The 14,786-nt window shown below is 54.5% G+C and overlaps 1 protein-coding gene and 1 long non-coding RNA gene across 7 annotated transcripts; one reads left to right on the top strand and one right to left on the bottom strand.

The window, feature by feature from the left end:
* Nucleotides 1-309: 309 nt before the first annotated feature.
* Nucleotides 310-5,433, bottom strand: LOC124249568 (uncharacterized). Of its 2 annotated transcripts, none has more exons than XR_006891422.1 (3): nt 5,379-5,433; nt 4,107-4,299; nt 310-2,201 (listed from the first exon to the last, which is right to left on the bottom strand). It is a non-coding gene; the product is annotated as an uncharacterized LOC124249568 (long non-coding RNA). The 2 variants fall into 2 exon arrangements; XR_006891423.1 differs by having other exon boundaries at nt 5,355-5,428.
* Nucleotides 5,434-5,656: 223 nt separating this feature from the next.
* On the top strand, nt 5,657-14,454 carry ZSCAN22 (zinc finger and SCAN domain containing 22). Of its 5 annotated transcripts, none has more exons than XM_046680624.1 (4): nt 5,657-5,732; nt 6,487-6,674; nt 8,856-9,308; nt 11,841-14,454. In XM_046680624.1, the coding sequence occupies exons 3-4, from the start codon at nt 8,909-8,911 to the stop codon at nt 12,917-12,919; spliced, it is 1,479 nt and encodes a 492-aa protein (XP_046536580.1). In that variant the 5' UTR covers nt 5,657-5,732; nt 6,487-6,674; nt 8,856-8,908; the 3' UTR covers nt 12,920-14,454. The 5 variants fall into 5 exon arrangements, with proteins under 5 accessions (XP_046536580.1, XP_046536583.1, XP_046536579.1 ...); XM_046680623.1 differs by lacking the exon at nt 5,657-5,732 and adding an exon at nt 5,752-5,881; XM_046680626.1 differs by lacking the exon at nt 5,657-5,732 and adding an exon at nt 5,773-5,837.
* Nucleotides 14,455-14,786: the final 332 nt, after the last annotated feature.

Raw genomic sequence — 14,786 nt, 5'->3', positions numbered from 1 at the left:
GATTAACAGACACTGCCCAGCGAGTGTCTGGTGCACAATAGGGGCTCGATGAAGATCTGGTTTATTGTTGCGATTATTGGGGGTGGGCATCTTGGGGCTCTGCCTTCCACAACAGAAGTGTGACAGCAGGGGGCTGGCCCTGTGGCCGAGTGGTTAAATTCTCGCGCTCCGCTTCAGCAGCCCAGGGTTTGGGTCCTGGGCGCAGACATGGCACCACTCATTAGGCCATGTTGAGGCAGTGTCCCACATGCCACAACTAGAAGGACACACAACTAAAAATATACAACTATGTACTGGGGAGATTTGGGGAGAAAAAAAAAAGGAGATTGGCAACAGTTGTTAGCTCAGGTGCCAATCTTTAAAAAAAAAAAGAAGTATGACAGCAGAAGGCAGAAACCCACAAGGAAGCCCAAGACCCAAGGAAATGAAGGCAACCAGTGCTGCCCACAGGCCAAAGCCCAGCCCAGTGTTTGATGGATGAGATGAGGTTGGTTGGGGAAAGCAAAGGATTCCTTGGATTAGGACACCTGGGGTGTATCTACTGATGGACAGAAAATGCAAAGGGATCATTTACACAAAATATCTAGAACAGGCAAATCCACAGAGGCAGAAAGCAGATGACTGGGTGTCAGGGGCTGGGGGGACAGGGAGAATAGAGAGTGCTAAAGGGTATGGAGTTTCTTTTTGGGGTGATAAAAGTGTTCTGGAATTAGACAGTGCTGATGGTTGCATAACCTTGTGACTATACTAAAAACCACTGAATTGTACACTTTAGAAGGATGAACTTAAGGTATGTGAATTACAGCTAAAAAAAATGTTAAAAACTTTTAAAGGGAAAGAAAATGGAAAAAGGAGCAGGTGAGGGGGGAAAGCCCAGCATAGGGGAGAGAAGCAATGAGAGCCTGTGAGGTACAGGACGAGGGTGATGTGCTGCCTCAGGCCTTCAGGATGGTGAGAGGTGACATAGGACATGGTGAGAGCACAGCCACCAGGGCTATTCCCTGGGGTGGAGCTTCTGGTGCTGGAGGAGAAATGAACTGTAGTGGAAGGCCTTGCCACTCAACACACATGTATGGCTTCTCACCCGTGTGGGTGCGCTGGTACTGGCTGAGGTGTTAGCGCTGGATGAAGGCCTTGCCGCACTTCAGGGAGGCACAGGGCTTCTCGCCCATGTGGATCCACTAGTGCTCAGCAAGGTAGGTGCTCAGGCTGAAGGCCTTGCTGCACTCTGGGCACTCATAGGCTTCTTACCCATGTGACTCTGCTGGTGCTGGCTAAGCTGTGAGCTCTGGATGAAGGCCTTGCTGCGCCAGCCACACGCATATGGTCTCTCACCACTGTGCATCCTCTGATGGCAGATGTGGGGCTAGCTCCACCTGAAGGCTTTCCCACACTCCTGACACTCATAGTGCTTCTCCCCTGTGTGAATCTGCTGGTGTTTCCACAGGTCTGAACTTCCCTGGAAGGCCTTGCTCCACTCCCTGCATTTGTGTGGCTTCTCTCTGGTGTAGGTCCTCTGGTGCAGTGTGAGTGTGGAGTTCTGAATGAAGACTTTCGCACACTCCTGGCATTCGTAGGATTTCGCTCCAGTGTGGATCCTCTGGTGCACAGTGAGGTTGGACTAGCACCAAAAGACTTTCACACAGGTGCTGCATGGATAGGGCTTTTCCCCGTGTGAGTCCTCTCGTGCACACTGAGGGCCAAGTGCTGCTTGAAACTCTTCCCACAGAAGCTGCACCTTCAGGGTATCCTGTTCACACAGGCTGCCTACAACACAGCTGGCCCTGGAACTTGCTCAAAGCTCCCTCCATGTGCAACTAACATGTGCGGTTTCTTCTCCACAGCAACACTCTCTTGTTTGATAGGGCTGGAAGGTATCCTGACACTTCTCACAACTTCACTGCCTCCACAGCCTCTCCCCACACTAGGAGTTTCCATGTCAGGAACTGACTGTTGCTTTAAATCTTCTTCCCAGAAAAGCAAATGTTCCTCCACATCTCCAGCAGAACTTCTGTTCTGGTTCCTTGAGCAGGCCTCAGGAGCACCAGTCTGGGAAGGCAGAGCCACATGAAATGTCTTCTCTGATGACTTCCATTACCATCCCCGTGAGGGGTTGTGGCAAGTCTTTGGATATGCCCTGTGCTCACTTTCCTTGAACTGAAAAAAACCAAGATGACAAATGTTGATTTGTTGACTTCACCCTGGAAGAAAAGAAATCAAAAGGATTGATGAAGCAGATGGAATTACTGGCTTGATTCTTCACCCCTCTTTGTGTACATACCCTTGGCCATATTTGTGGTTTCTCCCACTAAAGGCAGCAAAGATGTCCCTTCCTTGACTTTGGGTGTGGCCCTGTGACTTACTTTGGCCAATAGAATCTGAGTGGAACTGCAAATACGTCAGTCCTGAGCCTAGGCCTCAATCCCATTGGCATCTCTGCCACCAGTATGAGATGAATTTGCCCTGTGAGCCCTGCAACACAAGTGCAGCACAGGTGGACCCAACTTGGAGCCTGGAGCTGAGCTCATCCCAGATCGGCCAACCCTCAGAATCATGAGAGAAATAAGCACTTATAGCTCTGAGCCACTGAACTGTTGTAACTATTTGTTATAGAGCAATAGCTGACTGATACAACTGCCAAATTAAAATGAAGACTCCCTGAAAAAGATGAGGTTTGAAACCTGGGGAGAGGATGAGAAAGACACACGAGGCAGAGAAGCGGGGCGGGGAATCTACTCAGGAGAGCCCAGCAGCCTAGAGCACTGGTTGAAGAGTCAGAGAATAAGCACAAAAAGGGCCTTCTGAGGGCTGGGGTAGGGAGTGGAAGGGCTACAGTGGGTGTGGGAGGTAAGTGAGAATCCAGCAGAGCAGCTCCAGCTCGAGCAAGCATAGTCTGTTGGTCTGCCATTTGTTCATTCATTCATTTTTCAGCAAACTTTTCTTGGTGCCTGGCCCTGTGCTAAGCACCATGGATGCCCCAGCCTCAGGCTATGGAGAGGCCAGGACTCCTCCCAGTGCTAAGAGCACAGACTCACAATCTGGGCAGAGAAGAAGGCACTAACAAAAGCCTCCACTGACTTTCCAAGTCATCCCATACCTGTTAACTGTCAATCCAGCTCTTCCTTCTTGCTCTCCCTGGCACCTGAGTCTCCTCCAGCTGCTGCCCTCTCTCTCCCCTCTCCTCCTCTAGAGACTTCCAGACAATATCCCCACACTCACACTAATGCCCTTTCACCCCATTATGGACTGAATTGTGTGCCCTCAAATTCATATGTTAACATCCTAACCCCCAGTACCTCTCAGAATATGACTGTATTTGTAGATATGGCCTTTAAAGAGGTATTTAGGATTAAATGAGGTCACATAGATGGGCCCTAACCCAACGGGACTGGTGTCCTCATAAGAAGAGGGAGCGACACCAGGGGCATGCTCACAACGAGGAAAGGCTATGTGAGGACACAACAAGAAGGCAGCTATCCTACAAACCAAGGAGAGAGACCTCAGGAGAAACCAAAACTGCCGACACCTTGACCTTGGACTTCCAGCCTCCAGAACTGTGAGAATAAACATCTGCTGTTTAAGCTCCAGTCTGTGGTATTTTGTTATGGCAGCCCTAGAGAACTAATATACCCGTGGTGATCATGATCTACCTTCAGGCTCCAGGCCAGCCTTGCTCTCCCCTTGGACTGCAGCTCAACCCATCAACCCTGTCAGCTCCACCTTTAAAACAGATCCATATGTGACTACTTACCAGCACCTCTACCTCTACCTCCACCACACAGATCTGCCCTGCTCCGCTCACCAGGACTCCAGCAGCATTCACCTCCTGGGTCTCCCTGCCTTTACCCTCATCCCAACAGTCTTCCCCTGTAACAGCTAGAGGAGTCCTACAAAGAGCTGTCCACTGCTCAAAGGCCTCCCATGGCTCCCACCTCTCTCAGGGTAGAAGTCCAAGTCCATACTTGGCCTATAAGCCCTGCAAGATCTGCCCCCACAGGCCTCCCCTTTCTGACCCTGTCCTCTTCCATCTTCTTCCCTCAATGAACTCCAGCTGGGTTTCCTTGCCTGTAGCCACCTCAGGGCCTTGGAATTTGTGCTCCGTATACCTGAAACATTCTCCCTGAGTCCTTCCCTCTGTTCAGCTAAGATGCCAGCTCCTCAGGCAACTGGCTTGTTCCTTTGATAACCATCTGCCTCCTCATACAACATTGGCTCCACGGAGGCCGGCCATGCCTGTCCTCCTCGCTGCAGAATCTGATCTGGAACAGCGCAGGCCCACACTGGGCGCTCAGTACAGATCTGTGGAAGGAAGACAAAACATACTCATTCTGGCTGCAGGAAAGTGTCTGAGGAGCTGCAAGGGACATGGTCACAGGCTGAGGCATGGGCCAGGCCCCCACGGCACCTCCTCCCTCTAGGCCACACCTGCATGCAGCCTGGGCCACCACCCTCCCTGTCCTGGACCCCCAACCAGACTCTCCTGCTTGGAGACTCTCACACACCCATATGCACACACAGAGGACATGTTCTCACAATCACACATCCTGGCATCCACCGTGTCACACGATCCCACCCATCATCACAATCACAGTCACTGTAGCAAGATACAGTATAATCACAGAGTCTGAGACCTCTATGCTGTACCAGCCGCTCCCCATCACCTCCATGTCCCTGTCTCATAGACACTCTCATACATTAGACAGCCACACACGGCTACACCATTATCATGTAAGGTGACTGACACGCAGATTTCACACACACAGGTGGTCACAGACTGACACACGCAGCCCAACCTCCAGGTCACATACAGTCACACTCGATAGACATGTGGAATCACCTGTACACGGTCAGTGAGCCACACACATTACACACATAATACACACCCCTCACCCCCTCACTTGGGCACCTGCACCCCTCCCGCCCTCACATCGCCACCCGCACCCCTCACCCAGGCACCCGCACCCCTCACCCCCTCACACCGCTACCCCCACCTCTCACCCCCTCACCCAGGCACATGCACCCCTCACCGTCACCCCAGTACGCGCACCCCTCACCCCAGCACCCGTACCTCTCACCCTCTCACTCTGGCACCTGCACCCCTCACACACACCCCCATCCCCTCATCCCGGCATCCGCACCCCTCACCCTCTCACACCGGCACCCGCACCCCTCACCCCCTCACCCTGGCACCCACATCCCTCGCTCCCTCACCCCGGCACCCACCTTACCCCCTCACACCGGCACCCACATTCCTCACACAGCATTGACACCCCTCACATCGGCACCCTCAGGCCGCACCCCCCTCACACACCCCTCCCCCCCACGCATCATGCACAATTCTGCCTCCCGCCCACCCTCCGGCTGCAGCCTCCACTCACCGCCACCACTGCCCCACAAAGACCAGGCCGCAGTCCCCACAGCCCGTGCGCCCGCCCGGACTACAACTCCCGGCGTATCACCGGATGCTCGGGGCGCGGTGGGGGTGGTGGGCGAGGTATGGGGTTGGGGGGCGGTGCCTTCTGGGAATTGTAGTCCAGAGGAGGGGCGCACTGGCCGTGGAGCGTGAGACGCGGGACATGCTGGGAGTTGTGGTCTCTGCGGGCAGGCGCGCCGAGTGAGCAGCGCGGCGCATCATGGGAGTTGTGGTACCGGTGAGCGGGCGCGCGGGTGGGTTGGTCACTCCCGCACCTCCGAGTCCGCTCCCGGAAGTGTCCGCCCGCTGCTGGGGCGAGGTGGGTCCCGCTGGGATTGGGGCGGGAGAGAAACACCGCAGGCCCCGAAGCCGCGACGGTGCGGTGGCCGGTGCGAGATGCACAGGACCGACCCGCGGACGGAGAGTGAGGGGCTGACGACGAACCGCGCATTGACCGACTGACGGACTGTGAGCGCGAGACCGACGGGTCTAGTGTTGGACGGACTGACGGACAGAGCCTGGGACCGAGGGACAGACGAAGTGTAGAACTAACTGATTGAATGTGGACCAACTGACTGACCAGTTGTGTGTACGTGTCTGATAGATGGTGTGTCTGACTCATCTCGGGCGTGCTTCTGACTGCCAGCTTGGGAGTGTGTAATCGAATGACATGATGAGCGTCTGACCCGACCCACTGTGCGGCCGACGGAGATGGTTGTTTGAGACTGTGTAGGTGGGTTGTGTGATATTGGGAGTGAGAGGGTGGGTGATGCCTGTGTGTGATTCGGGTGTGTCTGGGAGGCTCTGTGGATCTGACTGGGCGAGATGATGAACGACTGTGTCAGGGAGATGCTGTGAGGCCTGTGTTTTCTTGACTGACTGTGAGTGACACTGAGAAATGGTGTGTGCCTGGGTGTATTTTAGGGTATGGCTGACAGACTGTGCCTGAGATAGGGTGTGTATGTATAACTATGTCATTGACTGAGGTTTTATCAGAGGGACTGAAGTTTGGGTCATTTGCAGAGAGTTTATCAAGTATGTGACAGCAAATTTGTGCTTTGCCATGTCTGCAGCTGACATTGTGTGACCAGCGGTCGCTCAGCTGGGTTTGTGGATATGTCCCCCAGCACCTGCAGGCTTAAGTCTGGCAGGGGCTGTGAAGGCATTGGATTGGGTGTTCACCGCATGCTTGCTGTGTGCCAGGCTGGTACTGGATGCCTGTCATGGATTGCCTTGGGTAACCTCGCAGCAACCCCCTGAGGTAGGTGTTGTTAGCAGGTTGATACAAGTGAGAAGTGAGAAACGGAAGGACCATTCTGCTCAGTTGGTTGAGTGGTCGTGGATGCAGGGACCTCAACCTGAGGTGAGGTCGGCATGTTGGGGGTGGGCCTAGGTAGGCCCACATACATATTTCTCGGAGACTGTCATCAGGGATTTTCCAGAACAGGGCTCCAGGGGTGCAGAGGGAGCTTGGAAGCTGTTGCTGCATTTATTGTCCCTGCCACCCTTGTTCCCCTCCCCTGTACAATTCCCCATGTCTGTGGATCACCATGCCCAGCCTTTCCTGGTCCCTCCATTTGCTCAGCACCTGTGTGCTGTGCACTTGCTCTGGGTCGGGCCCTGGGCACTGCGGCTCCAGCCGCCTGGTCTCTCTGGGGAAACACATGGTTACAGCACGGAGCTGGGGCAAGAGAGCCCCGGGGCCCTGAAAGGATACATAGCCTACTTCCAGGTGCTGGGACGGCTCTTGGAGAAGATAGCCACTGAAGTGGGGCCTGGTGGACTAGAAGAAATTAGTCAGGTGCAGAGAGGGATTTTAGGACAGGAGAATAAAAGGGACAAAGGCTGAGAGGCATGGGGATAATAGCAAGGCAAGGTGATGAGAGGCTCCAGTGAGCTTTACGGTGGAGTTAGGAGCTAGAACGCAGCTTAACTGCAAGTTGTGGTCTTGTTTTACTAACTCACTTCTCCCTGTGCCCAAGGCCATGGCTCAAGAGCCAACACTTGTTATCTGTCTTTTTGATTATAGCTGTCCTAGCAGGTGTAAAATGCTGTCTTACTGTGGTTTTGATTGACATTTCTCTGGTAGCTAAAGATGTTGAGCATCTTTTCATGTGCTTGTTGGCCATTTGAATATCTTCTTTGGAGAAATGTATATTCAAATCCTTTGCTCATTCTTTTTTGTTTGTTTAAAGATTTTTGTTTTTTTCCTTTTTCTCCCCAAAGCCCCCCAGTACATAGTTGTATATTCTTCATTGTGGGTCCTTCTAGTTGTGGCATGTGGGACGCTGCCTCAGCGTGGTTTGATGGGCAGTGCCATGTCCGTGCCCAGGATTCGAACCAGCGAAACACTGGGCCGCCTGCAGCGGAGTGCTCGAACTTAACCACTCGGCCACGGGGCCAGCCCCTGCTCATTCTTTAATTGGATTTTCTTTTTGTTATGGAGTTGTTCTACATATAGGTCTCTTACCAGATATACGATTTGCAAATATTTTCTACCATTCTATGGGTTGCCTTTTCACTTTCTTGATGGTGTCCTTCAAATCACAAAAGTTTTTAATTTTGATGAAGTTCAGTTTATCTCTTTTATTGTTTGTTACTTATCTAAGAAAGCTTTGCGTTATTTTTAAGTGTATGTGGAACGTTGACCAAAATTAACCATACATTGGGTCACAAACCAAGTCTCAGCAAATTTCAAAGGATTGAAATTGACCAGTGCACATTTTCTGAGCACAACAGACTTAATCTGGAAATCAATAATAAGATAACTAGAAAACTACAAATTTTTTGGAAATGAAGCAGCAGAGTTCTAAATAATCCATGAGTCAGGAAGAAACCACAATAGAAATTAGAAAATATTTTAAAGTAAATGATAATGAAGATGCAACATCACACTTGTGAAGCTGTGTCGAGGGAAATTTTTACCCTTAAATATATGTACTAGAAAAGAAGAAAGGCTGAAAGTCACTCATCTAAGTACCCATCTCAAAAGCTACAAAATAGTTAGCAAATAAAGTGAGTGAGTGACCATGTGGCTCCACCCCCCCCCCCGGCACGTGTGAGCAGGAGAGAGCCGGCTCTGTTGGGGGAGCTCGCCTCAAGCCGACCGGCCATGGTTTGCAGCTCAGCAACTGCTCATCTGTTCACTATCTGGGAAACTCTGGGCACATGTTTGCCTCCTCTGTGTCTGTTTTCATATGCAAAAAATGGGAAGAAAGTTCCCCCCTCCCGAGTCTGTTGTGAATTTTAAATGAGTTCCTATATGTGAGCCTTTAGAACAGTGCTCCACACGAGTGGGCGCCGTCCTCATTACTTTGGTCCCCTGTGTCTCTGTGAGAGGGAGTCACATCTCACAGGCCCCAAGCCCACATCTGCCCTGCTCAGCAGGTGTGAGGCGGGGCCCCAAGTTCCACACGATGACAAAGTTCTGACCTTCCTGCAGACCCAGTTTCAAGGCTCCAGTCATCTCGTGTCTCACTGGGGTGCTGCTGCCCGATGGCCATCCCCAAGAGCCCCCTGAACCCCGTGCCCTGGGAACAGGATGGCTTCCTACGAGTGAAGGTGGAGGACGAGGAGGCTATCCTCTCCCAGCTCCAGGAACCCAGCCTTGGCCACACTGCCCACCCGGAGGCTGCACGTCTGCGCTTCCGGCACTTCTGCTATGAGGAGGCATCCAACCCACACGAGGCCCTGGCCCAGCTCCGCATACTGTGCCGCCAGTGGCTGCAGCCTGAGGCGCACTCCAAGGAGCAGATGCTGGAGCTGCTGGTGCTGGAGCAGTTCCTGGGCGTACTGCCCCCCAAGATTCAGTCCTGGGTGGGGGCCCAGTGTCCCAAGAGCGGCGAGGAGGCTGCCGTGCTGGTGGAGGATCTGACTCAGGCACTGGACAAGAGAGGTGAGGGAGAGCGACGGGTGGGTGTTCCCAGCACACTGGGGCAGAGCCTGGACTGGAACATGGGGGTGCAGGGTTTGAGTTTGGGGTCACTCACGCCCTTGTTCTCACATCTGTACCTCACCCAAACTCTTACATGCCATGCTAAACAGATCTGTTCTGATTGCTAAAGACCAAAAGCCCAGCTCAAACTGACCTAAGCGAGTCGGGAGGCTTCTTGACTGTATCCTGGAGCCTGGTGGAAAGCATCAGGACTCTGTTGTCAGGGAACTGGGCTTTCCTATATTAGCTTTGTTCTTAGGTAGCTTCTCTCTCCAAAGGGGACAAAGTTGGTCCAGCAATGCCAGGCTTGTGTCTTACAATGTAGAAACACCAGGGGGACAACAGCGAAAGGCCCCTGGGCTGAGCCCCCTGAACTGGCCGGGTCTTGTGCTTATCTTTGGCTGTCCACATCCCAAGGACTGACATGAGCAAGGGCAGTTCCCCAAAGGAAAATGAAGCTGCTGGAATCAGATGAGGGGGCCAGATGCCTGAGGTGGGGTGGGGACAGAGACGCCAGGTGTCCCCATGCACCCCCTCTGAGCCCTCTCCATGCTGGCCTTCAGGATCTGGGTGGGTCAGACCTGCCCCAGGCTGGGGTGGGCACTGTCGTGAGACCCACACAGATGTCCCAGCCTGGGGAGGTCCCATGGGACGCAGGGAGGACCCAGCCCTGGGATAGTAGGGCAGGAGTGAAGCCTTCTCCCAGAAGGGCCCAGCCTGACAGTAGCAGGGGTGCAAGTGGGGATGGGGTGTGCCAGGTGCCAGGGAGGTGTGGGCTAGAGGAACATGAAGTCTGGAGACGCAGGAATCCTTGAGCCCTGGGAGATGCAGCCACCACTCTGCCTCCTCCTGGCCATGTGACTCTCTGTGCCACAGTTTCCCTGTCAGTAATGGGGACTGTGGTGCAGTACGCACCTCAGTGTCACTGAGGGGTATAAACGAGGCAGTAGTTGTGCAGCATGTGGGACGCTGCCTGGCACAGAGTGACATGCAGTAACGGTAGCTGTTAGGACAATTTGTCCAGCTCCTTGAGAAACAAACCTTTCTGGAAGGGGTTGGTCAGGTGCCCTCCCTTGGCCCCGTCAGCTACACCCAGGCCCATGTCACAGGGTTGGGGAGGGAGGGAGTGGTCCTATCCTCCTGTAGGGTCAACAAAGTCTTCAGAGAAAAGGGAAAACAGTGCTGAAATGACAAGAAAGAGCCTGTGGTCCGGGCAGAGGGAATGGTGGGGCCAGGGCCTGGTGGTGTGATATGTACCAGTGCATTCTGGGAAGAGAAGGGGGTAGGATCTTTCTGGAATAGAGGAAGAAAGGGGGAGGCAGGGCCCAGCATGGGGCTGGGGAGGATGGGGAGTGAGGGGAGACTATGGACCTCAAGGAGGAGGAGATGCTAGAGCTGAAATCCCAACGTGGCCACCAAATTAACTGCGTGATCTTGTACAGGTTCCTCAACCTCTCTGAGCTAATCATGTGATTTTGTACCAGTTACTCGAGACCCTCCCTCAGCTGGGTCTCAGTTTCCTTGTCTGAAGTGCAGTCGTGGCTGTGCCTCCTGAGAGCAGCGTGAATCTGAAATGAGGCAACAAAAGTTACCTGCTGCACTGGAGCCAAGCACAGGATAAGAGCCTGATAAGATGGCCAGCAGCCCTGGGAGGCGAGCAGTATAGCATCCCTCTCCTACAGATGGGGAAACTGAGGCCCAGAGGAGGGCAAGATTGCCCAGGGCCCTGGAGGGGGGCGCACTGTGGACTTGAGCGGCAGTCATCCCGCCCCTCCCCCCTTCCAGATCTGTCCCACAAACGATGAGGATTGCACGTCCCCCGTGCCCGTGTGCCATCAAGGGGTGGGCAGGCCTCTACCCTCTACGCGACGTGGCTCCGGCAGCCCAGAGCCCAATCAGTCGGCACAGCACCTGCTGAAGAGCGGGGCTCCGGGAGGCCAGGGCGGGGGAGCGCTTCAGCCACTTGCCGCAGTGGCAGTTGTCTACTCGGGGTTCAAGATAGAGTCTATTGTGGGAAATGTCCCCACGCCGGCCCCCAGGAGGACCCCTCATGCAGCCAGTACCGGCTGAGCACCTGCCCCCGTGGCCTGGAGGGCGGGGCGGGGCGGGGGTGACGGAGCCACCCTGCTGCACTGGGAGCAAGTGCGCAGGCGCCCGGCTGTCCGACCCCTTGCGCCTCGCACGCTTTCAGCTCAGTTGAACCTCAGGGTTTTCCTTCTGACACTTGAGCCAAGATCAGGAGCTTTGAAGAATGGAGAGTTTTGGGGGAACGGGGCACGGATCGGAAACTGTGATGCAGTTTTTGATGCTGTGGGAGGACAGCCCTGTGTGCTTTTGTCATCTAAGACCCCAGATGAGAAACTTTCCTTTGGAAATGGGGCCAAATGTCAGGAGTGGCCACGTCTCCCCATGCAGAGTGAGGCCAGACCCCTGGCAGAGTAGGGGTGGCCTGGGCGGGAAGGAGTGCTGATGCTGTGGTTCCGGTCGTTTCAGGACAGGATCCTGGAGCTGAGCTCTCCGAGGCCAGCTGCAAGCAGAGCGATTTGGAAGAGTCAGAGGCGTCAGACAGGGCCACCGAAACCCTTGTGGGCAGTGACTCCCTGGGACCCGTCTTTGGTGATGCCTGCGAAGCTGAGAGCAGCTCCGAGAGGCGGGCAGGACTCTCAGGGGAGGTCTGGACGAAGTCAGTTGCCCACAAGATGGATTTCAGGGAAACCTCAGGGCATCACATGGACACCCCCACAGACCAACCCAGCTGTGAATCTGGTGCCTTGGAGAACAGTCCCAACAGGTGGCCAGACTTCACTTCACAAGAGAAGACTCCTTCAGAAGAGAAATTCGATCCATCGGACGGCTGTAAGACAGCGCCTCCATGCACGGACTCAGGGAGGAAGTCCTCCAAGTGTGGCAGGTGTGGGAAACTGTTCCGGAGCCCCTCGGCCCTTGAGGCACACCGGAAGAGCCATTTTCGGAAGACACCCTACACCTGTGGCGAGTGTGGCAAAGCCTTCAGCCGGAGCACTCACCTGGCCCAGCACCAGGTCGTCCACACGGGGGCAAAGCCCCACGAGTGTAAGGAGTGCGGGAGGGCCTTCAGCCGGGTCACCCACCTGACCCAGCACCAGAGGATCCACACTGGGGAGAAGCCCTACAAATGTGGGGAATGTGGCAAAACCTTCAGCCGAAGCACCCACCTCACCCAGCACCAGCGGGTACACACAGGGGAGCGGCCCTACGAGTGTGATGAGTGCGGCAAGGCCTTCAGCCAGAGCACCCACCTGACCCAGCACCAGCGCATCCACACGGGGGAGAAGCCCTACAAGTGCGATGCCTGTGGGAGAGCCTTCAGTGACTGCTCGGCCCTTATCCGCCATCTGAGAATCCACTCTGGAGAGAAGCCGTATCAGTGCCAGGTTTGTCCGAAGGCCTTTGCGCAGAGCTCCTCCCTCATCGAGCACCAGAGGACCCACACGGGTGAGAAGCCGTACAAGTGCCGCGACTGCGGGAAGGCCTTCAGCCGCAGCTCGGCCCTCATGGTCCACCTGAGGATCCACATCATGGTGCTGCCGTGACTGGAGAGCCCCTGGGACACAGCACAGCCTCCCGTGGAGGCTCAACACCTGAGAGGAGCCCTCGGTTCCGAAAGAGCCCAGAGGAATAGGGTGGGTGATCGGTGAGTCCTCCAAAATGATAAGGTGCTTAAGGGCAGACTCTGGGGCTGTCTGGGAACAACTCTGCCTTTGAGGACTCGGATGGAGGCCTCAGAGCAGGGCCAGTCGGAATGAAGTTTCTATCAGGACTCTGTGGTCCCAAGATGCTCTGGGCAAAGGGGCTCCAGCTTCACATTGCCATGTGGCTGCTCTTGCCTGTTCCTCTCCTGCTCAGCGCAGGAGGGATGCCTGCCCACGCCCACCTCTGTGCCTTCACAGCTCCTCTTTCACTCCCCCTGTTCATGTCTGACTCCAAGGCCGATTTGTGGGTCTGTCTCTTCTGTGAGGCCTTCTCCAGACCCACAGTCTCTCACGTTCTCCCTGTCTCAAGTGAAGGCACTGCTTGACACTTGTGCGGCCTCCATTGCTCCCTCCTGCCTCCTTCAACATCCCATGAATCATCAGCCCTGTTGGTTTTACCTAAAACTCACCTCTAGTCCATCTTCTTCACTATCGTGAGCTTATGTGAGCCCTCATTGCCTCACATCTGGATTCCCGCAGGAGTCTCCTCCCTGACCCCTTTCTGCCTTCATTCTCCACTCCCCACCCTCTGCTGTTTCATTCTCCACACTGGCCTCCAGGAGGCTCTTTTTACAACTCAAATCTGATAGTGTCACTCCACAGTGGAAGGCTCTCTGATGCGTCACCTCCTACAGCAGAGATTCCTGAGTGGGTTACAAGTCTGCCAAGATCTAAGGTGCTTTGGGCCCCAAGCAACCTCTCCAGTGACCCTCATATGTGCATATGAATATTGTCATTTCTCTGGGTGTGCAGTGACATGAACATGGTTTCAAAGTACTGCCCCCTGGGATATTCCCCTGCCATTCATGATCGCTCGTGACATGGTGCCTGGCCTCACCTCCCTGCATGGTCCTACTTTCCCTCCACCAGCCACGTGGAACTGCATGTGGTTCCCAAAGAAGCCATACTGTTTCCTGCCTATGTGCCTTCTTACCTGTGCCTGGAATCCTCCCCTCTGCTTTCCTCCAAGATGTTTCAAATCTCCTCCCCAAAGTGTACCCACCTCCTCAAGTCAACTTCAGCCTGCCTCTGCTCCAGAGCGTTACCTCCTTACCTTGCTCACGCCTCCTGCCATGTTGTGTTTACTCCCTGCAGAGCTCACAGTCTGCTTCCCAAGGACACTGGGAGCTTCCACGAGCAGGGGCCATGTCTTATTCTCAGCATCCACAGCACACAGGATGCAATAGGCCCTGACCCCTGTCTGTTGAACGAATGCACTGTGGTACCTTCCCAGAGGCAGCCACCATGCTCCACCCTGCACTGTCTCCTTGCCAACTGTGGGCCCTGCAGGGCTTGGATGGTCTGATTTCCTCAGGGCCCCAGCACTTAGACAAACCTGGCCTGCAGTGGCCTCAGTAAAACGCTATTGTACTGAGTCCACCCTTTCTGTCGCCCCAGGATCCCCTGGTGCCGTGGGCGCAGTGGTTGCCAGCGTCCTGTCAACGTGCTCCCTGGCCTTCCCTCACAGTTCTGTATCCCTGTTCCTCTTTCAGGGTCCATGTCTGTAACTGGAGGTCACAGCCTCTGTGCCTAACTGTCAGGGCATCAGTCTTCTTTCTCTGTGTCTCTGATGATCCCATCGCATGTGAGCCATCTGACCCACCACACTGTTGTGCACAGTCATCGCCACCTTCTCTCCCTGTCTTTTTCCTGTGTCTTGGAGTCATTCCCTCTGTGTCTTGAGTAAACAGAGACACAAAGACCGACA

The sequence above is a fragment of the Equus quagga genome, chromosome 13 (genome assembly GCF_021613505.1).
Source record: "Equus quagga isolate Etosha38 chromosome 13, UCLA_HA_Equagga_1.0, whole genome shotgun sequence".
NCBI lineage: Eukaryota > Metazoa > Chordata > Mammalia > Perissodactyla > Equidae > Equus > Equus quagga.
The sequence above is the reverse complement of the archived record's forward strand: the minus strand, read 5'-3'. Positions and strand labels throughout refer to the sequence as shown.

Bases quoted from the DNA above. Each gene is read 5' to 3' on its own strand.
- ZSCAN22 (XM_046680624.1), top strand. From the start codon at position 8,909: ATGGCCATCCCCAAGAGCCCCCTGAACCCCGTGCCCTGGGAACAGGAT. The intron at 9,309-11,840 runs GTGAGGGAGAGC...CGGTCGTTTCAG, and splicing joins TCAGGCACTGGACAAGAGAG to GACAGGATCCTGGAGCTGAG.